This window comes from Tilletiaria anomala, assembly GCF_000711695.1.
Source record: "Tilletiaria anomala UBC 951 chromosome Unknown K437scaffold_54, whole genome shotgun sequence".
Taxonomy (NCBI): Eukaryota; Fungi; Basidiomycota; class Exobasidiomycetes; order Georgefischeriales; family Tilletiariaceae; genus Tilletiaria; species Tilletiaria anomala.
The window spans coordinates 35,237-59,350 of record NW_013546968.1 but is presented as its reverse complement, the minus strand read 5'-3'; the positions used below and the strand labels follow the sequence as shown (position 1 = coordinate 59,350).

The 24,114-nt window shown below is 56.8% G+C and overlaps 9 protein-coding genes across 9 annotated transcripts; 3 read left to right on the top strand and 6 right to left on the bottom strand.

Moving 5' to 3' along the window:
* Positions 1-88: 88 nt before the first annotated feature.
* On the bottom strand, positions 89-1,246 carry K437DRAFT_216665 (chaperone J-domain-containing protein; the record flags this gene model as incomplete). The annotated part of the gene is made up of 2 exons (XM_013387213.1): positions 89-389; positions 471-1,246. Coding segments are annotated over 2 exons (1,077 nt in total), but the record flags the coding sequence as incomplete, so codon positions are not given.
* A 470-nt stretch (positions 1,247-1,716) lies between these two features.
* K437DRAFT_257168 (uncharacterized protein) lies at positions 1,717-3,007 on the top strand. Its single transcript, XM_013387212.1, has 4 exons — positions 1,717-2,042; positions 2,182-2,278; positions 2,371-2,775; positions 2,846-3,007. The coding sequence occupies exons 1-4, from the start codon at positions 1,855-1,857 to the stop codon at positions 2,936-2,938; spliced, it is 783 nt and encodes a 260-aa protein (XP_013242666.1). The 5' UTR covers positions 1,717-1,854; the 3' UTR covers positions 2,939-3,007.
* On the bottom strand, positions 2,958-4,880 carry K437DRAFT_257166 (gamma-glutamyltranspeptidase). The gene is made up of 2 exons (XM_013387211.1): positions 4,777-4,880; positions 2,958-4,703 (listed from the first exon to the last, which is right to left on the bottom strand). Exon 2 carries the CDS (start codon positions 4,633-4,635, stop codon positions 3,079-3,081), a length of 1,557 nt encoding a protein of 518 aa, XP_013242665.1. The 5' UTR covers positions 4,636-4,703; positions 4,777-4,880; the 3' UTR covers positions 2,958-3,078.
* A 687-nt stretch (positions 4,881-5,567) lies between these two features.
* On the bottom strand, positions 5,568-7,773 carry K437DRAFT_141314 (glycoside hydrolase family 5 protein). Its single transcript, XM_013387210.1, has 5 exons — positions 7,249-7,773; positions 6,848-7,155; positions 6,079-6,780; positions 5,956-5,996; positions 5,568-5,878 (listed from the first exon to the last, which is right to left on the bottom strand). The coding sequence occupies exons 1-5, from the start codon at positions 7,554-7,556 to the stop codon at positions 5,786-5,788; spliced, it is 1,452 nt and encodes a 483-aa protein (XP_013242664.1). The 5' UTR covers positions 7,557-7,773; the 3' UTR covers positions 5,568-5,785.
* Positions 7,774-10,774: 3,001 nt separating this feature from the next.
* Positions 10,775-12,926, bottom strand: K437DRAFT_263316 (acid protease; the record flags this gene model as incomplete). Its single annotated transcript, XM_013387209.1, has 4 exons — positions 10,775-11,250; positions 11,354-12,202; positions 12,296-12,375; positions 12,436-12,926. The coding sequence occupies 4 exons, from the start codon at positions 12,924-12,926 to the stop codon at positions 10,775-10,777; spliced, it is 1,896 nt and encodes a 631-aa protein (XP_013242663.1).
* Positions 12,927-14,212: 1,286 nt separating this feature from the next.
* On the top strand, positions 14,213-16,430 carry K437DRAFT_247974 (DNase I-like protein). The gene is made up of 2 exons (XM_013387208.1): positions 14,213-15,814; positions 15,963-16,430. Exons 1-2 carry the CDS (start codon positions 14,405-14,407, stop codon positions 16,296-16,298), a joined length of 1,746 nt encoding a protein of 581 aa, XP_013242662.1. The 5' UTR covers positions 14,213-14,404; the 3' UTR covers positions 16,299-16,430.
* Positions 16,361-17,928, bottom strand: K437DRAFT_257160 (Brix-domain-containing protein). The gene is made up of 2 exons (XM_013387207.1): positions 17,446-17,928; positions 16,361-17,374 (listed from the first exon to the last, which is right to left on the bottom strand). Exons 1-2 carry the CDS (start codon positions 17,830-17,832, stop codon positions 16,421-16,423), a joined length of 1,341 nt encoding a protein of 446 aa, XP_013242661.1. The 5' UTR covers positions 17,833-17,928; the 3' UTR covers positions 16,361-16,420.
* Positions 17,929-18,130: 202 nt separating this feature from the next.
* Positions 18,131-20,343, top strand: K437DRAFT_236693 (WD40 repeat-like protein). Its single transcript, XM_013387206.1, has 3 exons — positions 18,131-18,654; positions 18,722-19,831; positions 19,919-20,343. Exons 1-3 carry the CDS (start codon positions 18,202-18,204, stop codon positions 20,171-20,173), a joined length of 1,818 nt encoding a protein of 605 aa, XP_013242660.1. The 5' UTR covers positions 18,131-18,201; the 3' UTR covers positions 20,174-20,343.
* On the bottom strand, positions 20,296-24,047 carry K437DRAFT_257158 (putative ubiquitin-protein ligase). Its single transcript, XM_013387205.1, has 7 exons — positions 23,695-24,047; positions 23,540-23,588; positions 23,392-23,462; positions 23,125-23,306; positions 20,801-23,046; positions 20,654-20,714; positions 20,296-20,582 (listed from the first exon to the last, which is right to left on the bottom strand). The coding sequence occupies exons 1-7, from the start codon at positions 23,721-23,723 to the stop codon at positions 20,542-20,544; spliced, it is 2,679 nt and encodes an 892-aa protein (XP_013242659.1). The 5' UTR covers positions 23,724-24,047; the 3' UTR covers positions 20,296-20,541.
* Between the last annotated feature and the right edge of the window lie 67 nt (positions 24,048-24,114).

The window sequence follows — 24,114 nt, the reverse complement described above, 5'->3', positions numbered from 1 at the left end:
CGTTCCAAAGCTGTGGGCACGAGGGATGCGTTTCAATCCCTCAGCTTCGTTATGCACACGAAGATTGGCAGTTCCGACGCTCACCTGTCTTAAAATCTCCTTGCACGTTCTGCGGCAACACGACCTCATATTCGACGAACAGATCCCCATTCTTGCCCTCTGCGACCGGACTTTTTATCCGCGCATCCCACAGCGGCATGCCCTCGTTCTGGATCGTCTGCACGTAGCCGGGTTGCGTGACGCTGGAGCGTTTCAGCGTGATGACCCGCGAGTCAACGAGGTGCGTGATGTTCTGCTCAAATCCGAGCAGTGCGTCGTCGAGACCTATCGAGTGCGTCAAGTAGAGGTTTGCGTCGCGCCGCCGGAAGGTGGAGTGTCCGCGGACAGAGCTGGAGGTCGTAAATGATAGGGAGCAGGAGAGTCAGAGAGTTGAGCATCGCATACGAATATACCCTGCGATGACCGCTCACCTCAGCTTCACGATGACGTCCCCTGCCTCAAAGTCCGGGCCCTCGTCCGACTCTCCCTCAAAGACGATCTGGTGGCCTTCGGGTGCCCCTGGCTCTAGTTCAACGCTGATCGGCACTTTATCCATCTGGACCTTGGCTCCATCGCATTTGGGGCACTTGTGCTTGATCACATTTCCCCTGCCGCCACAAACGTCGCACTGCATCTGTGCATTCGTCACAAAGCCCGGCATGATTTGCTGCCGTACGATGCGGATGCCTCGGCCGCCGCACGTTTCGCACTGGTGGATATCCGCCTTGGACCGGGCCCCGCTGCCGTCGCAACTCATGCAGATCACTTGGCGCTCGTGCTCGATCTCGAATTTCTTGCCCTTGTAAAAGTCAGCGAGGGAGACTTGTACATTGAATTGCTTCGAAGGACCCTTGCGCACTTGCTGCCCGCCTCCGAAGCCACCTCCACCAAACCAGCTGGAGAAGAGGTCGAACGGATCCTGTCCTCCCTGGCCTTGACCAGCCTGGTGTCTCTTAACGGCATCTTCTCCAAAGCGATCGTACACTTTGCGCAATTCAGGGTCCGAGAGTGTCTGGTACGCATCGGAGACGTCGATGAATTCCGACTCCTTGTCTGGGTGCTTATCTGGATGGAGCTTTTGCGCCTTCTTGCGGTAGGCACGCTTGATATCGCGCTCTGAAGCGGACCGGTCTACATCTAGGATCTTATAGTAGTCGCGCGCAGCTTCTACGAGCGAGGCCAAGAGCAGCATGCAAAAGGTGGTCAATAGGAGAAGTCCAAATGTCGGCGAGGATAAGGCACGTCGCCGCAGCCATACTGCGCGGGCCTTTCGCCTGTCGCCTCGTAACGAGCGGGACATGACGCCAAGGGCAAAGCGGTCGGTGCAGAGGATTCGATGGTCGGGTAAGTGCTCCAGCTGCGCTTCCTCGACCTCGTTCGTTTCTTGGCGGCCAAGTATTCTGTCCCCTCGTCCTACCGTCGATCCTGAGACGCAGCGCTGCATCCGGAAAGTGTGCCTTGATGCTAAAGGGGACCTTCCACGCAGGCCACACTCATCAACTCTCCTGGCTCCAGCAGGGATACGAGTATATCGCATTGGTTTCTCGGCCGAGACCAATATGCTCCGAGTTCCGAGGAAGGTGGAGAAAGACCCATTGCCGCTCCCGATGAGACCACAAAAGGAGAGTCGCGACGCGACTGTGTTGGCCAGCTGCGCGTCCTCGAACAACCACTCGTCATGTACCAAATGTAACTTACCAAGGGTCTGTCTAACAAAGGTCGCGTGGTGGACGGTCGTCCAGGTTGCTAGTAAGAACGAGCACGCAGCAGAAGAGGTCTTCTTCCGTACCCTCAATATTTAAAGCCATTCGCAAAATGGCGGCATCCTCCTCTCGCGGTGGGCGCTCAACCGCAGCCACCACAAATACCTCCAGCACCGCACGCAAGGCCAGTGGCAGCGGTAACGGCAGCGGTGGTGGCAAGAGCAATAAGGAGAAACCAAGGATAGACAAGCTCCGGGCTGCCTTAGAGCAGTTTGCAGAGATCTTAGATGCGGCTGCCACGTGCGTTTCATGTGTACGACGACGATCACTGCGTTGTTTGCGAAGGCAACTGCGGACCGCTCGCCCTCTGCTTTGAGTGTACCGCGTGCTGACCGGTAACTTGCAATGGTTCCTATTCTCCCACTTGTTTGATTTGTAGATCACAAAACTTCGCATCTGCTATACCGCAGATCGAACCGGAACTGGCTGAGGGCTTCCGAGTGCAGTTCTTGCAAGGGCTGAAGTGTGCTATCGCTGTCAGTACCAGTTAGCGCCCCTTCATCCGCATGCTGCCCCCAACTTCTGACTGACACAGGCCTGTCTCCTTCGCTTCATTCGGGACGACTAGGAAAACAACGAAACGCTCATTGAAGAGCATGATCTGACGTTACGGCTCAATGAGCTTGATGCACTGGTGGCAGAAGCAAACGAGCGAGCCGAGTCGAGCACTTCAACCGACAGAAGCAGCAATAAGGGCAAACACCGAGAATCGGTAGCCGACGCTGCGAGCGCGGGCCAACAGTCAGACGCGGATGAAGGCCTCAAAGACGTCTGGCGACCAAATCTCGACATTCAGACCGCCTTGCTGGCACGCTCCAATCCGGATCGAGCGGATCGCATACGAAAGCTGGAAACCGAACTGGACAAGATTAGACAGGCGAATCGAAAACGGCGAGACGAGCTGAGGGATACCCGAGCGAAAGCGCTGGCGAAGCAGCAACATGCAGCGGATACGCTGGACTCTTTGATGAATGTGAGCACTAAAATGGCACCTGGATCATTCGACCACAAGATAGTGTTGTTGAATGGTCTATTTTCCACAGTCCATTGCAGCGTTACAGCCTAATGCGCAGCTGGACGAATCGATGAAGGACTTAAAAGAGGCCATCCTCACAGAGTTGGGGCCGAGGTCCTGAGTGAATGATGAACGCCCGTGATGTCAAGTCATTCAAGTGTACATGTATAATACAAGTAGTGGATATTGGGCAGCGTGCCGCGTTCGCAGATGGTGCAAGAGCATTGTTTCAGAGTCGCGCCGTACGCACGATAGCGCTCGCTAAAAGGCCGCTGCCACACCTTGCTTCCTGCTGTCGCTGGCAGCATGGAAAACGGCATGCCGTCCGACGCCGACGTGCATGACGGCTTGGATCTCCGCGACGGCATTGTTGATGTCGATCAAAGTGCAGTTGTGTCCTTTTGCCATCAGGCCGTTAAGGACGTCTTGGCGGTATCCTGTCTCGACAGAGATCTCATGCGGGAGGAGCTGGTGGTGCAAGCGTGGATGCTCGATCGCGTCTGACAGATCCAGGCCCCAGTCGAGGTTGAGCAGCGTCTGCAGGACGCTGCCGTAGATGCGCGACCCGCCGGAGCCACCAAGAGTGAGCAGGAAACTGCCGTCGGCTTTCTCGATGATCGTTGGTGCCATGCTCGACAGCGGACGCTTAAACGGAGCCGGATAATTGTAAGGTGATGGCCAGAGTCCAAAGGCATTCGGTTCGCCAGGCGTTGACGAATCGTCCATCTCGTTGTTGAGGATGATCCCTGTTTCCCAATCCATCACCTGACTACCAAAAGGCAGATTCACGGTCGACGTGATGGAGCATGCGACGCCGTCAGCATCAGCAACGCTCAGGCTCATCGTGCCGTGGTCTTCCCGAACATCGAAGAGCGGCTCGTAGTAATCGATTTCGTGGGTATGTTCGTCATGGATCTTCTTGAAAAGTCGATGCGACTCATTCTCGCTCCCGCCAATCTGGCGTATTTTTCGTCGTGCAGCCGTGTTCAAAAACGCTGGATCGCCCAAGTACGTCCGCTGGCCCGAGCTGAACTTCATCGCCTCGATGAAGCGATGCGCAGACAGCACATCGTAGCTCATCGGTCGCCGGACAAAGTCAGTGAAGTGGCTGAGCATGCGAAGAGAGGAGAGCAACACCGGCCCCGAGCTGGGCGCATTGGTGGTCCATACTCGTCTGCCAAACCAGTCTCCGCGGAGCGCGGGCTTGACATTGACGCTGTAGCGCGCAAGGTCTGAGGCAAGCAGGATGCCACCGTGCTTTTGCGCAGCGTGGACCATGCTGTGTGCCATATGGCCGTGGTAAAAGACGTCGGAGCCCTTTTGGCCAATCTCGCGCAGCGACTTGGCGTACGCCGTCCGCCGCATGATGTCACCTTCCCGTTTGAGCTCTCCTGTTGCCTTGTCGCTGAATATGGCAGCCCACTCTGGCTCTCGCGTTAAGAAGTCGCCGAGCAGACGCGTCATCACCTGCATGCGACGGTCTAGCTCAGCACTGATGATCCACCCTTCCTCAGCGATCCTGGCAACAGGCTCGATGAGGTCCTTCCACCCAAGACCCTCCTTCTTGGAGCCGAACCTATTCCAAGCTTCTTCCAGCCCTTTTACCTCTCCTGGAACGCCGATCGCCAAGCCGCCGAACTTGGACGAGAGCGGGTTGTCCACGTACATGGTGGCATTGGAGAGCGATGGGCCTGTCTCCCGGAAATCGATCTCGAAGTGCTCTGCGCAGTGAGAGACTCCCTTCTCTCGTTGCGATGAGCAAGGGACCGGGTTGCGAACGATCATGAATCCGCCGCCTCCGATGCCGCTGCTGAACATGTTGACGGTGCCAATGCACAGCGTCGCTGTGATTGCTGCATCTACTGCATTGCCTCCTTGGCGCAGGACTACGAAATCGCATAAAGAGCCACTATGGTCAGTGACGCTAATACTTTTCAGATGCACAGTAGAGGTACTCACTCGACACGCCCAGCTCGCTACACTTTCCATTCTCTGTCGCGACGGCGCCCCGTTGCCCTCGGACGAGGAAAGCATCATAGGGCCGGCCTGACCGCCGTCTCCGCTCACGAGTTTCCCCTTTGAGCGGGTTACTTGCTCCGCCGTCTGCAATGGACTGCAGCACGATGGCGATTGCGAGCGCGGTGACAAAGACGCATAGCACGGCCAGTAGTGCGCGTATAATCCGAGCGCTCGTGCGCTTCGAGATCGAGTTGCGCCGCCTGCCGCTGCTACCACTGGCGCGCCCACCGCCTGGGAGATTGGACGAGACAACTGAGCCGTTCGTTGTCGATGCGAGCAAGGGTGTCTCTTCGTCGGCCGTTGCCGAGCTACCCTGGTGAGCTGAGTGTACGACCGGGCCGCCCGCTGGGGAGACCATCCTTGTAAGGTGCAGGGTGTAGAGGGCAGAGCAGGGTGGCTGTTGTGGGGCACATGAGACTCCGGGATGATCTGGAAGCCGCGCGGCTGGAGAGGTGCGAAAGGAAGCAGAAGGCAAGCTGGAAAGGGTAGGATGAGTGGATGACACGGGGAAGATGATTGGCAAAACACGCGCACACGGCACAGACTGACAGCTTATCAGCTCGTGTCGTCGACGTTTTCGCCTCGCCTGCGAGAGTGCGAGCAGTCAGGCTCGAGGGCGATCGACGCGATCGGAATTGGGCGGCGTAAACTCCGGGCGCACTGCTCAGAGACCATGCGTATATTACCCACACCAGCTACAAGAACGTAACCATCAAGTACCTCTCACAGAGCAAAATGAAGGTGTAGAATGGGGTACGAATGTCATTGAGTAAAGGTATGAAGGGAACCAAGCGCGCCACAAAATACATGTATCACAATCGTCCATCGCCATTGCTATTGCCATTATCGGAGCGGCTGGAGATTTGCCGAAGCGGCGCATGTGCAATGCGGCAGTCTTGTTCGGCCAGCCGAGCCTAGCCGAATCCAAGCTTTCCCGCTGTGAAAGAATCTAGCACTGGACATTGGACGGGTTGTCCAGTTTCTTCGGGATCCAGCCGCCGGCAAGACCCCGTTGGTAGTCCCAATCCGCAGCTTGTTCCGTCTGTGCGAGGGGAGAAGATGTGCATGCGTGAGATTAATTGGCAGTGTTGGCCGAAGAAGCCTGGCGAAGTTGCTCACCTTCCAGGTCCACATAATCCATCCGCTTCCAGTTTCATACACTGGTGAAAAGCGACGATCGGCGTGTAAGCACCAGAATAATAGAAGGCCACTGCAGGTCTCGTCAACTTCGTCGTCACGTACCGGAAATTTGCGTCGCGAACATTTGTGCAAGGAACGCCTTGTAGCTCGACGAAAAGTTGCTGCCATCGCCAGTCTTGGTGCTGCAGTCGCCAACATATGAGGAGCCGGGGTAGGAGCCGTCGTACCTCGCGCCGACGCCGCGGCCGTTGAGGTACTTGGCGCAGTCAGTAGGTGCAACGGTCCATTCGCCAATGACGGTCCAGAGATTGCCCTGGTTATTTTTGATGTCGTTGCGGTGCGAGCAGATCTGCTTGAACCTGCTTGACTTGCTCTGCGACACTTCCTGCGGCGAGAAGACAGTGTAGATGTGCTGGTCCATCAACACTTGCTGGTACTGAGGTGAAGGCATGAAGCCGGACCAGTACGACAAGCCCTCAAACCCGTCGTGCAGGCCGACAACAATGTTCGACTGTGCGCCCTGCACGGCGTCGTAGCGGATGGTGCCGTAGGCGTCGCGGAAGAACTGCTTAGTGTACGACTGCATGTTGCTCGGACCACCAACCATGAATGGCTCGTTGGCAGCCTGGATGATCGTGACGGTGTTGTTGTACTGCGCCGTCGCAAAGTCCTTGGCCATAGTCGTGAGGATCTTCTTGGCCCGAGCGGAATTGTTCGAATCGTTGGGCCAGGTGATCGAGCCTTTGCGGCCCGAGTTGTCGAATCCATTCTGCGAACCGGGCAGGCCGTGTAGGTCGACCATGACTGCATGCCCCACGATTACGTTACCCAGCATTCACACAAACCGCCGATCTCTCGGCTTGGCACTCACCCTTGATGTTGTGCTTGCTCGCCCAACCGATCGCCTTCTTCAGGTAGGAGTACTGGGAGCCCTTGACGTATGGTTCCCCTGCGCTCGTGTCAAAGGCCCAGTAACCGATCGGGATACGAACGTGGTTCAAGCCAGCGGCCGCGATCTGTGAAAAGTCGTTCTCGGTGATCCAGGTGTCCCAGTGCTTCTGCAGGCGAGATTTGGCGTCGCTAACGTATTGCCCGAACGTCCACTCGTCGATCACCCTGTTGTCACCGGTGTTGTCGAAGAGAGATGGAGTGATCCACGGTTCCGCGACGAGCCAGCCGCTGCAAGCACAAGATGGTCAACCACCATAAGGGAAACTGTCTCAGCTTGGTAGGCAGGCAGGCGGGAGGGCGAATGCCTACAAACCCACTTACCCAATGTTGACACCACGAACTTTCTTGCTTCCACCATAATCCCAAGCAGGAGTGAGTGTGACAGCAGGAGTAGCATCCTGTACGGCATCGACAGCAGGTATGGCAGACTTAGCAGGTTTAGGGGCGGCGCTGGTGCTCTTCGCGCCCGGGAGATAGGCTGGCGACACGAGGCCGGCGATGGTTTTGTTGCGGTTGAAGTCCACCTTCTGAATGATGAACTGACCGTCCCCACTGTACGCGATGGTGGGAGGTGGCAGGCCGAATGCGCCTGCCAGCGTAGCAAGCGCGAGCAGCGTCCGAGCGAGCATGTCGATGAGTGGCGGTTTGTTATGTAGTGTCTCTGCGTGGATCTGAGAGGGTCGTGAGTGAATACTAGGATCCGAGCAGGTGGTTGTCACTGTATGCGGGGGTGGTCAAGTTTCGTGAGGCATGAGGCGTAGAAAAGGGGTTGAAAGGGAAGGATGGAACGGAGAAAAGGAAGGGGAGAGGGTCGTGAGCTGATTGGCGTTTAAAAGAGGAAAGACTAGCTGCGGTCCAAGACGACAAGACGAAGCCAAAGAGAGCAGGAGAGTATAGGGAAAGGGAATGAAAGGCCAAAGCGCACAGATGGCCGGGCCAAGAGGGGAAGAAAAGGGGGCCACGTCGACGAGGTCGAGAGGGAGTTGGGGAGGGAAGGAGGGGTGTTGCTGACGAAGAGATGGAGGATGGCGAGGATGCGTAGATGAAAGTGGAAGCTAGATGACTAGACTAGATCCGTGCTGACGGCAGCAAATGCTTCCATGCTGTGGCCCCAAGCTGTGCGCAAGCAAAGCAGACTGGGGCGCACAGCCATAATAAGAAAAAAAGAAATGGATCCGCACGGCGGCGGAGGTGTTTGTTGGGCTCTAGTGACTTTTGTGCAGAAGCAAGCAGGCACTTGGCGAGAGAAAGAGCGCGCGTGCAGATCCCCCACAAGCCAGTTGAGCCGAAAAGCGTCGATCGCAGGCACTGCGCAGGACGACGAAACCTGCCTCTGCGGACTGCTCTCACTCGGCCAGCGCCTTAGCGGCCCTCGACGCTCGCCCATGCCTACCACTTTCTCCATGTCCCAAATCTGCTGACACAGCCTCTGGGAAAGGCTTTGTCACTCTCGTCCCTCGCAACAGGCAGCAGCAGCAAGCATATCTCTCCTCTCCTCGTCACAGGAATCGCAAGGGCCTGAACGTCCTGCATTCCCTTCTGCGCTAAGAAAAGCTCCGCCCTGCCGGGGAACGCGCGGCGTCGACAGGCACCCCGCCCCAGGCACCAACTTAGGCCCCTGAGGAAAGAGAAACCGTTCCGCCCGGCTGGAGTGCGATTCGGAAGAGCGACAGTCCCCCTGCCGAGCGACAGCAGATCAACACGACCACCACCCTAGACCCTAGACCCTTCCCCTCCTGACACCGTTCAATGATGGCGGACATTGCAAGCGCCGCGAAATGGATGCAAAACTCACCTCAATTGACAAGACGCTGTGCAGAACAGGGAGCGTGGCGCTGATGACGTGGAGTGAGGTCGAGTGCGAGCTGGCTAGCCGGTAGTGATGCTGTCGGTGGTGATGGTTGAAAGGGTACAAAAGACTTTGGGATTGACCAAAAAGGAGTGTGCTGCTGCTGTAACGTAGTATGGACATGCAGGAGCAACAGAATGCTTGCTCGCTGCTGCACACATGCGTACAGACGGGTCAGTCGGATGACGAAAGCGACAAAGCGGCGTGCAGATGCGCGTGAGAGTGGAAAAGAATGACTAATTGATGTGCCAATGCCGCTTGTGCCCCGCAAAGCGAAGGTGACTGGTGACCGGCAAGTGGCTGATGACTAACGACGAGAGCGCAGAGCGTCTAGCCAGAGAGGCTCGCGTCTCGATGCTTGCCAAGAGGAAAGCGGGCTCGGCTTGGCTGCACCTTGGTCTCCGCTCGCCGACTCTTTGTGCTCACCCTTGGCTTCCTTGGAGGATGACAAAGGGGCGAGGTCAAGAGCGCTGCAGCCGACGCACAAGTGAGTCTACTGCTGTCAGCGTCGCAGGCGTGCGCTTGTATGGGGCAGAGTCGATGGGGAGTGTGAGAGGGAATGTCAATCGGGAATGAGGAGATGTATGAGGCCGATGAGGAACGAACGATAGCCCATATGAACTGGAAGGATGTGCCAATGTAGAGGGAGGAGATCACAAGATATTTTCAGAAAGGAGATCATCGCATACCCGTCGCCGAGAGGTTGGCAGTCAAATGCAGAGAGAGAGAATCGAAGCTGAAGCCAAGCATACCGCCACGCCGGGGCTCCCTGAACGTGGATGGGCAGTTCTCAACCGGCGGCTATGCGATCCCATCTCTGCTACAGGGCGCTGGTGCCGCCGTCCTTATGTCTGTTCCCCCTTCACATCCCCCAATGCTCTTGCAGCCTCCCACCTGTCTTCGAGCCTCGATGATTCGAGAGCCCGGAGTGATAAAATTGCCCTTCGTGGAAAGTGCTGGATTGTTGATTGTGGCTGAACCTGCATACTGAATTGCTATCTAGTAATCTAGCGGACGGCTCCGAAGCGTCACTGGAGCTCGGAGAGCTCAGGTTGTACATGACTGCTTTTCCTGGACATACCCAAAGAGTCAATTAAGTAGAGAACAGGTTGCTCAGGAGCAGGTGGCGGCTCCGTGGCGAGGGGGCAGTGCGGAGTTGTAGGGGCAGGCGCATCATCGACGTCCATGACACTTTCCGGATATGAACACATTGAACTCAACGGTCGCGACTTTACGGTCTCGCCGCGTCCCTACCGTCATCACATTGCGCCGTGCCCGCCGGCACTCAGCAGCCATCCAAAGAGCTACAGCTCTACCTTGCACATGCCGGCGCATCGCGCACCAGCAGAGCTCACCCTATGGAGCACAATCGAAAAGAAAAAATGGAAAAGGATGATACGCAGTGAGCACGCCTTCTGTACAAATGCTTTATACTTTGTTCGCCGCTTGCTCCTATTTGAGCTCTGCCAGCAAAGCCCAATAAGTGTACCCATTTCCAACGGGCGTTCACAATAGCCTCAGCTTTGAAATTTTATAGATTGGCGAACTGGCGATGCATTTGCGTTTCTCCAACAATGAGAGGCACACTACACCTCTGGTTTCGCGCCACTTCAAACGTTCGGAACAGATGCAGACGCAGGCAGCGCTGCTGATGATATGTGGTAACTCTTTCTCCCTCCTTGTGTGATTGACTACACCGCCCATCGAATATTGTCTTGTAATCACTCTACTCTACCCTCCCGGGTGAGGCTATGTACATACACCAAATGGGATCTCTTTTGATCACTTGCAGGTGGAGGATATGCCCGCGCCGACGGCATCGCTGGCAGTGTATTCAATTGCGCATTGGTTCCCGTCGGTCGACATAATCATTCGTATCAAAGTGAGCACATATAAATACAGCAGTCAAGCTCGGGGCGATCGTCCATGTCGATCAAAAAAGCCAAATAGTAGAGATGATGACCGGATCGTCGTATTGTTAAGCGGTGCAATGCTCGTTCAGAGTGCCAGCACTGTCATCGCGCCCGCAACAGCAGCGCAGATGAGCGCCGTAGCACCGAAGCCCGCAGCGCCAGCACCGCCAGCAGCATGAGCAGCAGCGCTGCTGCTGAGTTTCTCACTGAGCGACGTGGCGCCCGAAGCAGTTGGCGCCGAGATGCCTGACGCCCAATAGATGCCCGTGCCCGTGCCCGTGGCTGCTGTGGCAGAGGCCGTGACGGTTGTCCACACCTCGGACGTCGAGCTCAACGAGCCGTATGTGAAGCCGCCCGGTCCTCCGAGGCCCGGTCCTCCGAATTGACGCGCTGTAACGGCGGCAGTAGCAATTGTTGTGGCTACAGAGGCAGCGCTGCTGCTGCTGACGACAGTCTGAGCGCTGCCGCCTTTGAGACTGGCGAAACCGACCGCCTTCTTATCGTAGTCGAAGACGCTGAACCAGGACTTGAGGAAGGCATCGCCGATGATGAAGGCAGGGGCTGTTGTAAGAGTCAAGGTAGACGGATCGATTATGGTAAGTGGGCATGACAACAGGGCGCATCTATCTACGAGCTCTCCTTGTAGCTGCCAGATTGCACTCACTAGACGAGCCGCCGTTGGAAGACCCAAACACTGCGCCCAAGCAGTATTCACCCTTACTGTCGACAGCCCCAGCGTTAAAATCGGCGCCGTCCATCGTGTAACGAACACCACCGAAAGAGAGTGTCAGGCTCACGGTCGAGTCGCACGGGAAAGCGTAGAGCCCTTCTTCTCCGTACGTTTCTTCCAGGCTCTTGCTCCCGCTGATCTGCTCGTAGAGCGAAGCTGCGAAGGTGTACGTCGTCGCGATGAGCGTCGTGCCCGTATCAATGCATGCGATCGAGTCGATCGAGGTAGAGCTGCCGCCGCCGAGCGCGTAGCTGTCTAACATGATGGACCAGTAGCCGTACGACTGGTACTGGGAAGGTATCGAAACGTAGTTGATAGTCCCGCTGTACTGGTCCGTGTCGATAGCGCCGATTGTAAAAACACCGCCAGCCGTCTTGGTTGTCGAGCTATCGCTCGAAGTGGAAGATGACGAGGATGAGGAGGCGGAGGTGCGGGTGAGCTGGAAGGTGAAGGCGTTTGTTTCAAGCACGCCTTCCTTAGCCAGCACTTCCCACCACGGCGTGACGCCGGCGGTCGAAAGCTCCTGGAAGCCGAGGCCCATGATCCCGCTCGCAGGTGCACTAATCGTATCCTGGGCGACCTGCTGCGCGACGGCGAAGCTCTGGCTGTACACGGTGTAATCCCCGAGGGTAATCGTGTCGCCTGCCATGTGGCCCGTCACGGCGCCCGAGCCGTAGGTGATGGAGAAGACTTGCGAGGAGGATTGGTACGTCGAGCTGTTAGACATGGAAAACTTGCTGAGCGACGAACAGGTGTTGCTGCTGCACTCAGAGGTGGCGACCCCTGCAAATCAAACAAGACCAGCACGAGCCCAATGATCGACTCGTCATGAACGTCTCGGCATCGTGAAGGAGAAGCTGATTGATTGATGCTTACAAAGGTCACTGCTGCCCGTGTCAAGCACAAGAGCCATGGACTGCGCAGGCGTGCCCATAGAGACGTCCGCATAGTAGTATCTGCGGCCACATCACCGTGTCAGTGTTTGAGGTTCTCACATCGACTCTATTGTCACTCACGTGTCCTGGTCGACGTTCGTAAGGGCGGCGATCCCCCTCCTATCGAGCTTTGTGACGTCCTGGCCCCCATTGCGCTTGACGGCGCTGTCGCCACCCTTGAATGCGCTGCCCCACTTTTTAGCGATGTAGTGTTTCTGCTTGAGCGCCCACGCTTTAACTTCATCCGGTGCCATGCCGTCGCGACGATGGCCGGCATACTTGTCAAAGCGCTTGATCGGCACTTTCACCCCGCCGCCTCCTGTCGAACGGCGGGTTGCAACTGCTCGACCGCCGGGGCGCAGTGCTTCTGCGCGTGGTTGCGGGAGGTAGTGCCGCCCGTCGACGTCCGGAGTTGGCGAATAAATGGACTTGGTGCGGTCGACGAGTGCTTCATACTCTGGTATGTGTGGCTTCAATAGCGCGACGCCATGTGCTTGTGGCACGGTGATGCTTGCTGCTAGTAGCAGAGTGGCCAGTGTACCTGCAGCTGAAAAAAGGCTTGCCTTGGTCATGTTGCCTCCCATCTGACAAGGGCTAAGAATTTAGAGTACGCAGGGCCGCGCTTTATGGGACAGTCTGTCTGTCGGATATAAGGATGAGTACTCGGGTGAGAATATCAGTCAGGTCAGGGGCAAGGAATGTAGGGAACTGTTCGTCTTGAACGAGCACTTTTGGAGTACAGCCGCACTTTATAACATCTCGAGCTAGATAACGAAGTTGGACAGAAGACCCGATGTGGATGTGTAGGGCACGCGACGGAGATGAGGATAAAGCCGTGTGAGTAAAAGCCATCTATGCAATCATATTTTCGAGTTGCCACTGGCTTGAGACCTCCATGCTGGTCTGCGGTGCATCAGGCTCTTCTATGCTTTTCTACTCTGATCGCGAAGGAGAGGGTATGTTTGCGCGTTTGCAAGTACCACGGTAGCGAATTTCGGAAGCTACCTGTCAGTTGTTTGTTAAGCTTTCCAGCCGATGTGCGTGCCGCTGTGGCAACAAGATGAGACCCCGTTCTCTGTTCTTGGAAGAAAAGGCGGGGCCGCGGCTGATGCGGAAAGCTCTCCATAGACGGACGAAGAAACCAACAAAAGTGTAAGTATTGGACGCAACTTTACACAGATAGAGCCGCGTCATACGCGCACTTGTCAAGCACTGTTCCAGAGCTCCAGAAACGAAGCTGTGCGCGAGCGCCGTCACTCTTCAACATGCCGTCAGCGTCAGCATTGTAACAGGACGTGTGCGAACCTCCTTTGGGCCTGGCAAGCCTCATCCGGCCGTGGAAGGCAAGGATGTGCCCGACCATCGGTGCCGAGCCGCGACGGAAGCTATGCCAAGAAATGCGATCGAAACTTTCACGTCGTCTTTGAAACAGATTGCAGTGCTGATGAGGCCGATTGGTGACGCTGGCCAGGAATGATACTTGCTTGGCAAGGGGAAACGAACGCCGAGAGTGAAGAGAGGAGCTGCAGAAGGGATGATGCTGTGTACGTGAGACTGCGAAGTCAATGGTTCGTCATGCCGGCCGCCGAGCCAGCTGCCGCAGCCATTCGCAGAAAGCCCATGGCTTTCACCAAGCCACACCGAAGCTGCCGGCCGAGTTCGGGGCGGCGGACGTTCTGCGGCACGTTGCACCGAGTTCAACTGCGCGAGCGCTGACAGCAAGCGCAACGAGAGGAACAGCGCCTGAAGCCTGTCCGGGGGACTCCCATTCACCAACCCCGCATCCCCCTTACTGGCCAGAACAGAAACAACATATTGAAGACCTCGTGCACCATGTCCACCAAGATAGATCATTGATGTTCCCTTGAGCCGCGGTCCTTCTGGCCGCCGAGTCGAGGTTCTTGGTCACTTCACTTTCTGCTCAGCTTCGTCTACCGCGTCGGCAGCGGCATCCCGTCTCTGTCTCCTGCAGGCAGTCTCTCTTTCTCGTCGCGCCGATCACTCACACGATAGTCAAGCCCCCGGCGCGTACAGGTGGCCAGTATCGGTGATGGCGCTCAACGCACACATGGGCCCGTATTCGCTGCGCGTGCAGATCGGAACATTCAACTACAACCTCCGCGGCTCGTCGCAGTACGATACGCCTGACCTGCAGCCATGGCTCATCCCTACGGTCGAAGAGGATCCAGACTCGGGCTACAGCACAACCGGAGGGCCTCGTGACGCACCGGACATTTTCGCGGTAGGCTTCCAGGAGCTTATGCCGCTCCACATGGGCTTCCTTGGAACCGGCTCCTTGTTTAGCACTGGAAATAGCAGCAGTAGCGACGAAGAAGGTGGCGGCGCAGCTGGCCAAGTGCTGCGTGACACGGACACGGAGATAAGGCGCGCGGTTCGTCCACACTCTGCAGTGGTCAGCGGCGACGGGCTCTACCCACCCGGCGGCGGACCAGAGGGGTACACGCTGATTGCACGTGAAAACCTCGTGGGCCTCGCACTCTTCGTTTATGCGCGCGAGCGCTCCGGCATCGTCGGCCGGGTCAGGGAGGTGAGAACAAACCGCGCTGGAACGGGCATCTTCAACCTGCTCGGGAACAAAGGCGCCGTTGGCGTGCGCGTCGTGCTTGAAGGCTCCCCTAATGTGCAAGGCACGGGTAAAAAGGACGCGGAGCAGGTCTTGACGTTCGTGTGTGCCCATCTCGCCGCGCACGACCACAATATAGCGCGCAGGAACACCGACTGGAAGAACATCGTCCGCCGGCTCGTCTTTCCGCCTGATTCGGTGGTGCCGCTCCCCTCCTTGCAGCAGAACATCAGCTCGGAGCGCGAGAAACCGGGTCCGGTGGACCTGGACAAGCTCAAGTCCCAGTACAGTGAAAAGGGAGGCAGCAAGAGCAAAAGCAGGCCCGCCAGGCCGCTGGACGATCGCGAGCACACGCTGTACGACTCCTCGCACCTCTTTGTCTTCGGCGACCTCAACTACCGCATTGCAGTGGGTATCCCACCACATCCGGCACTCGCTTCCTCGTCGGCCGGCAGCAAATCCACTGCGCCTCTCAAGAAATCCGATGTAGCTTTCAAGGTGGTCATGGAAGAATGGGAGACGCTCGCCGCATACGACCAGCTGTCCACCGAGCGCCTTGGCGGTCGCGTCTTCCACGGCTTGACCGAGTCGCCGCTGGGCGGAGCCAAGTTCGGGCCGACGTACAAATACAAAGTGGACAAGTCGAACAAGAAGGCACAGGGCGGTAAGAGGAAGAGTAGTAACAGCACGGGTGCAGGGGCCGCTAGGAAGCCGAAGTCAACATTGGCGGATGTCGGCATGCTGAGCAAGAAGAGGATTCCAGGTTGGACCGATCGTGTGCTCTGGCGCAGTTGGGCAGACGGCAAGGACGAGCTGCAGCCGAAGAGTGCCGGAAATGTGGACGTGGAGCTCTATCGGAGTATCATGACGTACACTGTGAGTTTTTTCACATTGCGATGCAATTTGAAGGTGCATTTGCGTGCGCTCCGAGACGTGCTTTTGATTGGTTCCAGTACGCAGGGTGTTGGGCGTAGCAGGAACTTATCACGTATCCTTTCCTTGTCTATATCCCCGCTTCATGCAGCATTCCGACCACAAACCTGTAACGGCCCTTCTGCGCTTACCAGCTCTTCCCATGAATGGCGACTCCTCTTCATCCTCCGCGCCACTGATCGTATATAAGCCGCCGTACATGACCGATGCGAGCTGGCGCACTAAGCGTGCGCTCGGCACACTGCTCGACCGACAGGTGGGCTTCATCTGGACCGCGCTCATCACGGCCGGCGCAGGCAATCTCGTTGCTGGTCTGCTCGAGCTCGCTGTCGTCGCTGTCGTTAGCATCTGGTGGATGCAACGCGGAAGTGGACAGGGTGGCAACGACTTGGCGTATTGGATGGGCAGACTCGGTGGAAGTCCTTGAGCACGTGGAGACAAAAGGGGCATGGGGGAATTCGGAGGCAGATGCGAACAGTATCTTTATCGATTGCACAACTGTACACGTACAAATGACGAAGCGGATCGGTCAATGCAAAGTAGGGCACATTATGCCATCTTTAGCTTTTTGCTCGGGGCTACCGCGTCGCCAAGCGGCTGACTCGTCAGATCCTCCATTTCGAGCTCCTCGTCCGAATCCTCGCCATAGACGATCTCCTCATCATCGTCGCTGTATTCCTCTCCCCCATTGCTGTCGCCTCCCTCTTCATCTTTATCCTCATCACTCTCTCCGCCGCTCTGCGCCGCTGCTGGCCCAGCCTTGAGACCCTTCATCTTCCTCGTCTGCAGCTTGTCCAGATCCTGCCGCTCCATATGCACCTGGCCGACCATGTCACCCATATCGTCCGTGCCCACATTCTTCCGCTTGCCCTTGCCCTGGCTGTTCTTCTCCAGCACCGTCTTGGGACGTTTCAGAGTGTTGGCGAGCGCGTCGAATGTCGCTGGGCGTCGTCGACGCAGCACAAAGTCAAAGGACGGCCCGCATTCTTGCAACTCCACCCGCGGCTTGCGCGAGCCGGAGGCACGTAGGTCGAGCGCGTACGTTCGGAAATGCACGATAGAGCCCTCGAACGAGCGGTCGATATTCGCGGATGCGCCGGTCGCGTTGGAAGTGGAGGTCGCGTTACCGGCCGCGTACAATTCCGCGAGCTTGTTGCTTTCGATAGCGTTCAGCGCATCCTCCGCATCTTGCTTGCCTGCTGATACATCTCCATTGCTTTTGCTCATCTCGCCTGCAGTGACGCAAATCACGTGTTGCAGACCTGACAGAGCAATCTGGTGCTCTCCAGGCCGCAGTCCCTGTGCCCCGCTCGGAAGTTCCTCGCCGCGGTAAAAGTCCATCAAAAGTGACTTGAGGTGCTGGTGCGCTGGATATTCAGATTCGAGGTAGGATGCCGCAAGCTCTTGTGCAGAAACGCGATCCACATTCAAAGATTCGTCAACTGCAAATTGTGGTCCCGAAAAGTGGAACAAGGGACGATTTCCGAGGCCAGGTTTCAGGGTCTACAAAATATCGAGCAGAATGTCAATATTGCTGCTAATGGTGAGGACTCTTACCAGTAGGAACTCCTCACCCCTTTGAATTCTCGCATCGCCTTTCCCTCGAGGACGCCCATCTCAAGCATGTCCAGCACCTGGCCATCGAATGTCCTGACCCAGACGAGGTTGTCCTTCCGCTTCTTCTGTGTGCTCCCGACGACGAACAAGCTCGCGTCATTCTTGCCAGCAAAAAACTCCAAGCTGGAAGCATCGTCGAAAGGGGCGATCTCGTTCTTCTTGTTGAACATGATAACATTCGGCTTCTTCAGCGCGGCCAGCTCGACCATTGCCGTCTTGACTGTGTCGCTAACGCGCAACCCATGAATGAACAAGGCTGTCTTGGGATTCTCCACTTCCTTGGCCTCGCGCTTCTCGAGAGCGCGCTTGGAGCGCGCATTGCGCGGCTTCACGACTTTGAGCATGATAGATCGAATGAATGGTTTGCTGCTGTGGTCTTTAAATGCTGGGTGAAAAGGCCTTTCAAATTCCCCTCTGATGGTCGATGTTCGTTGCTGGAGGCTCAATAGCGAGGCTGGTTCGAGGTAGGTGCATTTCGTATCCGAAAGAGAGTTGCAGACCATCAATGGGAATGGCGAGCAAATACGGAACTCGGAATCCGGCCCCAAATTTTTGCCGGCTGCAACTGCTGTTGTTGATGGGACTGCTGGACGCTCCATCATCGATGTCTCTCATACAGACACCTCTAAACTCCAGCAGCTTAGGGCCTGTAGGAGGATTAAACGTCAGACTCGGTGCCCGTGTACAAGACCTGATAAATTGAGCAAGGGAAAATGGCGAGCTTGATTTCAGCCATCCACTGGGTCCCGCGGGGGAGAGCCGCCCAGTACCCCCAGCGAACGAACCTGAACAGCGAGGAAGAAGTCGCACGCATCAGCGCACTAACCGGGTTGCATTTTCAAGATGCTCAAAAGCAGCTCGAGGAGGCGCAAAAAGCTGCACAGGGTATGGGAAAGGCGGATGAAGAGTGGGAGGACGAAGAAGGCAGCGACGGAGACGATGATGAAAAAATGAGTGACGATGCCGGAGAGCAAGGAAAGGTCAAGAACCAGGGCGATGGAGAGGGTGATGCAGCTATGGACGAAGACCTGGATGGCTTAAGCCGGTTTAAGCTCGACGACTACGACAAGGAGGAGTCAGGGGGAACACTGGGAGCCTTCAGCAACATTAAGGGGCTAACATTCCATCGAAATAACGACGAGGATCCGTACATCACAATGAAAGACGTGAGTAGCTGTTGGTTGCAGCGCTCGTTTGCGCTTCTGCTCATTCAATTCCTTTGGTATGCAACAGGACGACGCAGATTCGCAAGATTCCCGCGAGGCTCTGGAAGTATACCCAACGGACAACCTCATCATCGCAGCAAAGACGGAAGACGATATCTCGCAGATCGATGCATATCTCTACTCCTCATCCGATTCGAATATCTATGTCCACCACGACCTGATGCTACCATCGTTTCCATTGTGCCTTGAATGGCTCGATTACCGGCCAGCTGCGTTTACCTCCAGTGCGGATCAGAATGATGCGCCGGTACAAATGGAAGGAGCTGCGGGTGCCAAAGCTGGTGACGTGGGGAATTTCATCGCCGTCGGTACCATGGACCCAGAGATTGAGATCTGGAGCATGGATGTCGTAGAAGCCTGCTTCCCCGACGCAATCCTTGGCCGCAAAGACTTGACGGAAGGTCTCAATGCGCCGCTTGGGACGGGAAAGAAGAAGAAGCGACAGATGAGGGCTCGCGTGCCCAACCCGACACATCACGTCGACGCTGTGCTTGGACTCTCCTGGAACCGAACAGCACGTAATATTCTTGCGTCCGCCAGCGCAGACACTACTGTCAAGTTATGGGACCTCTCGCGTCCCTGTTCGGGGGAGCACGGCTCAGCGTTGCGCTCCTTCGACAAGGTGCACACGGACAAGGTGCAAAGCGTACAGTGGAACACCTCAGGCTCGAGCTCCGGTGCAGGTGCCGGGTCAGCCGCAACGGTATTGTTGACAGGATCATTTGACGGCACGTTGCGGGTATTTGACAGCCGCAGTCCGGAAGCAGGTGTATTCGCTAAAGTGGACTCTGACGTCGAATGCGTCAAATGGCATCCATGGAAGGAGAATCATTTCCTTGCATCGCTCGAATCGGGTCTGCTACAGAGTTTCGATGCGAGGATGCTTTCGAACGGGTCAGCGCATAGTGCACAGAGCAGCACTGCTCTGTGGACGCTCTCAGCGCACACAGGCGCCTGCACCAGCTTTGACGTCAATACCCTGATTCCCGGCTGTATCGTCACTGCTGGCAGCGACCGCCAGACCAAGGTCTGGAGTCTGACGGACGGCGTCGCTGAAGACATTGGCGACGCGCGGCCAGCCAACATCTCTCTTGTGGCCAATAGGGACCTTGATGCGGTGAGTCGTCAAAGTGCCGCCTAGTTTTGACAATGCCACAAGCGCTGACATGGTTCGAAACACCGTCCGCTTTTGGCCTTGCAACAGGGCAAAATCTTTTCAGTTGCCTTCTCGCCGGACGAGGCGATGACGGTGGCCGTAGCAGGGAGCAAAGGCGTACTTCGTGTTTGGGATGCGTTCGCAAACGTCGGGGTCCGCAAGACCTTTGGCGACCGGCTGAAGGCCCTGAGCAAGGACAAGATCCCTGCGCTGGATGGCCCTGAACCGAGCCGCGGAGACGGCGTCGTCAAGCTGGCGGATGAGGACGATGAAGAAGAAGAGGAGGATGAAGACGTTGCTTAAAATGTGTACAACGGGAGTGTACTCGTATAAAACGCCAAGTGCAAGCCATTATCCTAGAGGCTTCGGCGGCACATGCAACACACTGATGCTGCCTCTTGATATTTTGCGAGCCTTTGCACAAATCATGGCGAAAATCCTGTATGGAAGTCGGTTTGATATCTTACAAGAGCTGCCCACATGAGGGCATGCAATGAGTGCAGACAAGTGAATCGCGAAGTGCGGAACAAAACGGAAGGGCATGAATGGTGGAAGAACGCCGAAGAGCTGGCACAGACCTAAAATGAATCGTTGACTTGAACTGCCGGGAACATATATGTAGTAAGGTAGGGTAGGTATAGCCTGCGGCACTGCAAGAGCCATGTTGTGAATTACTCCACCCCAAAGTGAAGTCCTTCTTCGATGGCAAGCGCTGCGGAGGTAGGGGAGTGTGAGCGTACAATCCCGTCGATAGCGAAGTAGGCAACAAATGCCTTAACTCACTCAGCTTCGCCTCGAGTACCTCCTTGTTCGGGTACGGCGGCAGGTCCATACGGTTGAAGCACTGGTTAGAAAAAGCACCCAAGCCCAACAGCGTTTCGCGCGTCAGCACCCACAGTTCCTTACGATAAGGAGCACGCGCAAACTCACCGTGTGACTCTTGGGCAGCGCGGAGATCTCTCCGCTCTTTTCGATCGTGAAGCGCCTGGGGCCGTCGGAGCCCTGGAGATCCTTGAACCCATTGACGGGGATGCGCGACGTACCTGTTGCGAATTGGAGGAGCCTGCTCTTGCGCTCGGCGGGCCAGGAGCGGACGCACTGCCAGAACCACTGAACGACCTCGTCGGACTCGGTGAAACCGCGGTAGTCAGTCCACTTCTTCCAGTCGTCGACGTCGATTTCGCTCATGCCACCGATGAGCAGCTCGAGCTCGCGCTCATCAAAGACGTTGATCAGGTCCTGCGGGATGAGCTCGGTGAAGCCCGAGGTGAAGGCTTTGAACTGCTCCTCGACGCGCTTCGAAATCCTGTACTCGGTCATCAGGTCGATGTACTCCTTTTTGTTCTCGTCTGTCACGGGAATGTCTGCGCCGCCAGGCTTGAGCTCGACGGTGACCATCTCGCCGAACTTGTCTTCGACGGCGGTGAAGGTTTCGTCAATTGCGCCTTCGATGGGATTCTCGAGCATCCACTGCAGCGAGCGGTGGTAGTCCGCATCGACGCTTTCCAGGTCGGCGAGGGTGATCTTCTTCTTGAGAATCATTTTGTAAAACGAGACGATAAAGTACGCGTCGAGGAAGCGTCTGTGGAAGATAGCGAGGCCTAGGACGCGGCCGATGAACTTGAAGTAGTTTAGATGCTCCGGATTGATGCCCGAGTGCGGGTTGATCTGCAGCGTGTAGTTGTCGTGTGCGGAGTACTCGAAGAGGCAGTAGAACGGGTTGAACATCTCGTGCGAGAGCAAGAAGAAGAACTCTCTAGACAGACCGCCGTAGTCGAGACCATCTTCGCCTTCGAACTTGATCATAAGGCGCTTCTTCAGATCGTTCGGCTGCTGCCGCATGATCTCAGCGTATGAGTCTTCAAATATGTGCGTGCGTCGCACTTTGATGTGGCACTGACCCGGGATGGGTCGCAGGGCCGGCTGCGAGCGGAAGTAGATGAGTTTACGCCTAAAGTCGCGCTTGTACTGCGGCACGTTCTGGTCCAGGCTCGAAGGCAGGCGCGGATCGTCCCACGTGGTCGTCTTGGTGTTGTGGTCCACAAAGTAGACGCGCGCGGTCGACGTTAGGCGCATTTCCCAGCCGCTCGGCAGCGGGCCAAGCTGCGAGACGCTCTGCGGCTGCACGGTGAGGTTGTTGCCGTTGGGGCCCATGACCCGCAGGATCTGCTGCCGTCGCGGATCGACCCATGTGGTGGTGCGCGTGTTGTGGTCGACAAAGTACGGCCGGCCCTCCGGGGTGTGCCGCTGCTCCCAGCCGGAAGGCAGCGGACCACTTCCTGCTGTCGTGGCCGTGTTTGTCGCGATTGCGCTCGTCGTTGCTGCTGCTGCGGCGGTTCCCAATGCACCCGCAGCGGAGGGTTGTGACGAGGACCCTTGGACGGACGCAGAGCTAGGGCTTGGCGCGATCGTTGAGGCCGCACCGTCGACGCCAAGCATATCATCGGCGAGCGCGCGGTTCGAGTGCCGCGCCCGATCTGCTGCTGCTGAGCTGGCGTGCGCTGCATCATTCGCGCTGGCGTTCGTCGATGGCCGCGTCCAAGTGGTGGAGCGTGTGTTGTGATCGACGTAGTATGTCCGACCTAAGTGGTCCGTCCTACGCTCCCAACCGGCAGGAAGAGGCCCTTGGTCGTCGGAGGCCTGCATCTGCGTGCGAGGAACAGAAGGAGCGGAAGTGGAGCCGGATGCCGCATTGCCAGCGCTGGTTGCAGCAGCGGCGCCAGCAGCGGAGATGGCGCCCGTGCTGGAGGTGGTGGCCGAAGCGCGATTGGCGGGGTTCGCAGCGGCTGGAGTGCCAGAAGTGGACGTGACGCGGCTGCCCGATGGGCTGCTCGCGGCTACTGGCGACGCTACTGTTGCAACTGTCCCAGTTGAGCCGGACGCGCTCGCGACGCTCTGCCTGTGCGCATTGATCGGCGCACTAGGATCAGAAGCACGAACGGGCGACGCGACCGCACCGGTGCTGCTTTCTGAGCGTGAAGGTCCAGCACTGGTTGCAGGTATGGAGGAGTTGACCGAGACGGAAGAGGCGTTGCCAAGGCCGAGCATGTTCGGAGCTGCACCTGCATTTGGATTGTTCACGATCGGCGTCGAGACGTTCGTGTTGAGATCTATATGCAGCTTGCCGTGGACGACAAGATTGTCATTGCTCTTCTTGAGGTCTCGTGTGAGCAGAACTGGAGGTCGTACAGATGCGGAAGAAAATCAGCGCCAAAGCTCGTGCACCAGGAACATTGAGTTGGTCTTCCACTCACCCTTGCCCCCCAGCTCCAAGTCGATGTGATCCGCGACGCGGACGTTGATGACACCCAAGAAGCCCTGATCACGCTTCTTGAATTTCTTCTGATCGAATATCTGTATGGCGAGGACAGAGGAGTCGGTGACGTCGATGTCAAAGCTGTCGTTCCAGTAAGGGTTCAAGGTTTTTTTGATGACGCTACAAAAACGATGAGTAGAAGTCAAGGAATCAGCTCAGAGAATGCATCCCTAATGGCGTCGGATGTTCACAAGTCACGACTCACGATGTGGAATGCGTCTGTTCTCCATCGACCGTGACGATGGCAAATGGGTCCGGCAGCCTGAAGACATCTCGCTGGGAGTGCGATAGAGCAAATTGCATATATTCCAGTCACTTGCCCCATCGGTGACGTGGAAGGGGGAGCTGCTCACCTTGGCGAGGCCATCGGCTGCTACGACGGTGACTCTGATCTTGCGGGCACTGCTCGTTTGACAGAAGAAGAGATGGATATGGGTCAAAGGCCTATCCGCGATCCGAACGCAATCAAACGTGGTTACTCGGTTCGAACAGGACAGTGCATACTTACATCTGTCCCGGAGCCCTCGAGTTGACCATCTTGCCCAAGTTACTGTAGCCCCGTCAAGTCCAGAAAAAGAAAAGGTCCTCTGCCACGTTTCCAATATGGAGGATCAAATTCCAGCCAAAGGCGGCCACTGTCGACGATCGACGGACTGTAGACCAAAACAGCGACAAAGCCGGCTGCGGCTGCCAAGGCGGCACCAGGGTTTGCCAGTTGCCAGTGGGAAACAGGCGGGCGAGGGTCTGAGAGGTGGCACGTTCGTGCTTCTTCCTCTTCGTGACAATACCCTGTGCAGCTGCTGCAGAGGTCGACGGGATGTCAGGATGGCCGATGGAAGCTAAAGCGGATCAGAGGAGGGCATGAGGCTGAGCTGATGTAGAGTGGACACAAGGGGGCTCTAGAGCGACTCGGGGTCATCGGCTGGTC

What these genes read in the sequence shown, in the direction of transcription:
- K437DRAFT_257158 (XM_013387205.1), bottom strand. Translation starts at nt 23,723, where the DNA reads ATGGTCAACTCGAGGGCTCCGGGACAGAT. An exon ending in TCGAGGGCTCCGGGACAGAT is followed by an intron (nt 23,589 to 23,694) that starts GTAAGTATGCAC and finishes TCAAACGAGCAG; the next exon opens with TGCCCGCAAGATCAGAGTCA. An exon ending in CGCTGCCCAAGAGTCACACG is followed by an intron (nt 20,715 to 20,800) that starts GTGAGTTTGCGC and finishes TTTTCTAACCAG; the next exon opens with TGCTTCAACCGTATGGACCT.
- K437DRAFT_257166 (XM_013387211.1), bottom strand. Translation starts at nt 4,635, where the DNA reads ATGTTCAGCAGCGGCATCGGAGGCGGCGGATTCATGATCGTTCGCAAC.
- K437DRAFT_257168 (XM_013387212.1), top strand. Translation starts at nt 1,855, where the DNA reads ATGGCGGCATCCTCCTCTCGCGGTGGGCGCTCAACCGCAGCCACCACA. An exon ending in GGCTGAAGTGTGCTATCGCT is followed by an intron (nt 2,279 to 2,370) that starts GTCAGTACCAGT and finishes CGGGACGACTAG; the next exon opens with GAAAACAACGAAACGCTCAT. An exon ending in CGCTGGACTCTTTGATGAAT is followed by an intron (nt 2,776 to 2,845) that starts GTGAGCACTAAA and finishes TATTTTCCACAG; the next exon opens with TCCATTGCAGCGTTACAGCC.
- K437DRAFT_141314 (XM_013387210.1), bottom strand. Translation starts at nt 7,556, where the DNA reads ATGCTCGCTCGGACGCTGCTCGCGCTTGCTACGCTGGCAGGCGCATTC. An exon ending in GAGCAAGCACAACATCAAGG is followed by an intron (nt 6,781 to 6,847) that starts GTGAGTGCCAAG and finishes TGGGGCATGCAG; the next exon opens with TCATGGTCGACCTACACGGC. An exon ending in GGATTATGTGGACCTGGAAG is followed by an intron (nt 5,879 to 5,955) that starts GTGAGCAACTTC and finishes CCCCTCGCACAG; the next exon opens with ACGGAACAAGCTGCGGATTG.
- K437DRAFT_236693 (XM_013387206.1), top strand. Translation starts at nt 18,202, where the DNA reads ATGGCGAGCTTGATTTCAGCCATCCACTGGGTCCCGCGGGGGAGAGCC. An exon ending in CGTACATCACAATGAAAGAC is followed by an intron (nt 18,655 to 18,721) that starts GTGAGTAGCTGT and finishes GGTATGCAACAG; the next exon opens with GACGACGCAGATTCGCAAGA. An exon ending in CCAATAGGGACCTTGATGCG is followed by an intron (nt 19,832 to 19,918) that starts GTGAGTCGTCAA and finishes GCCTTGCAACAG; the next exon opens with GGCAAAATCTTTTCAGTTGC.
- K437DRAFT_257160 (XM_013387207.1), bottom strand. Translation starts at nt 17,832, where the DNA reads ATGCTCAAAGTCGTGAAGCCGCGCAATGCGCGCTCCAAGCGCGCTCTC. An exon ending in CGATGCGAGAATTCAAAGGG is followed by an intron (nt 17,375 to 17,445) that starts GTGAGGAGTTCC and finishes GATATTTTGTAG; the next exon opens with ACCCTGAAACCTGGCCTCGG.
- K437DRAFT_247974 (XM_013387208.1), top strand. Translation starts at nt 14,405, where the DNA reads ATGGCGCTCAACGCACACATGGGCCCGTATTCGCTGCGCGTGCAGATC. An exon ending in GGAGTATCATGACGTACACT is followed by an intron (nt 15,815 to 15,962) that starts GTGAGTTTTTTC and finishes CGCTTCATGCAG; the next exon opens with CATTCCGACCACAAACCTGT.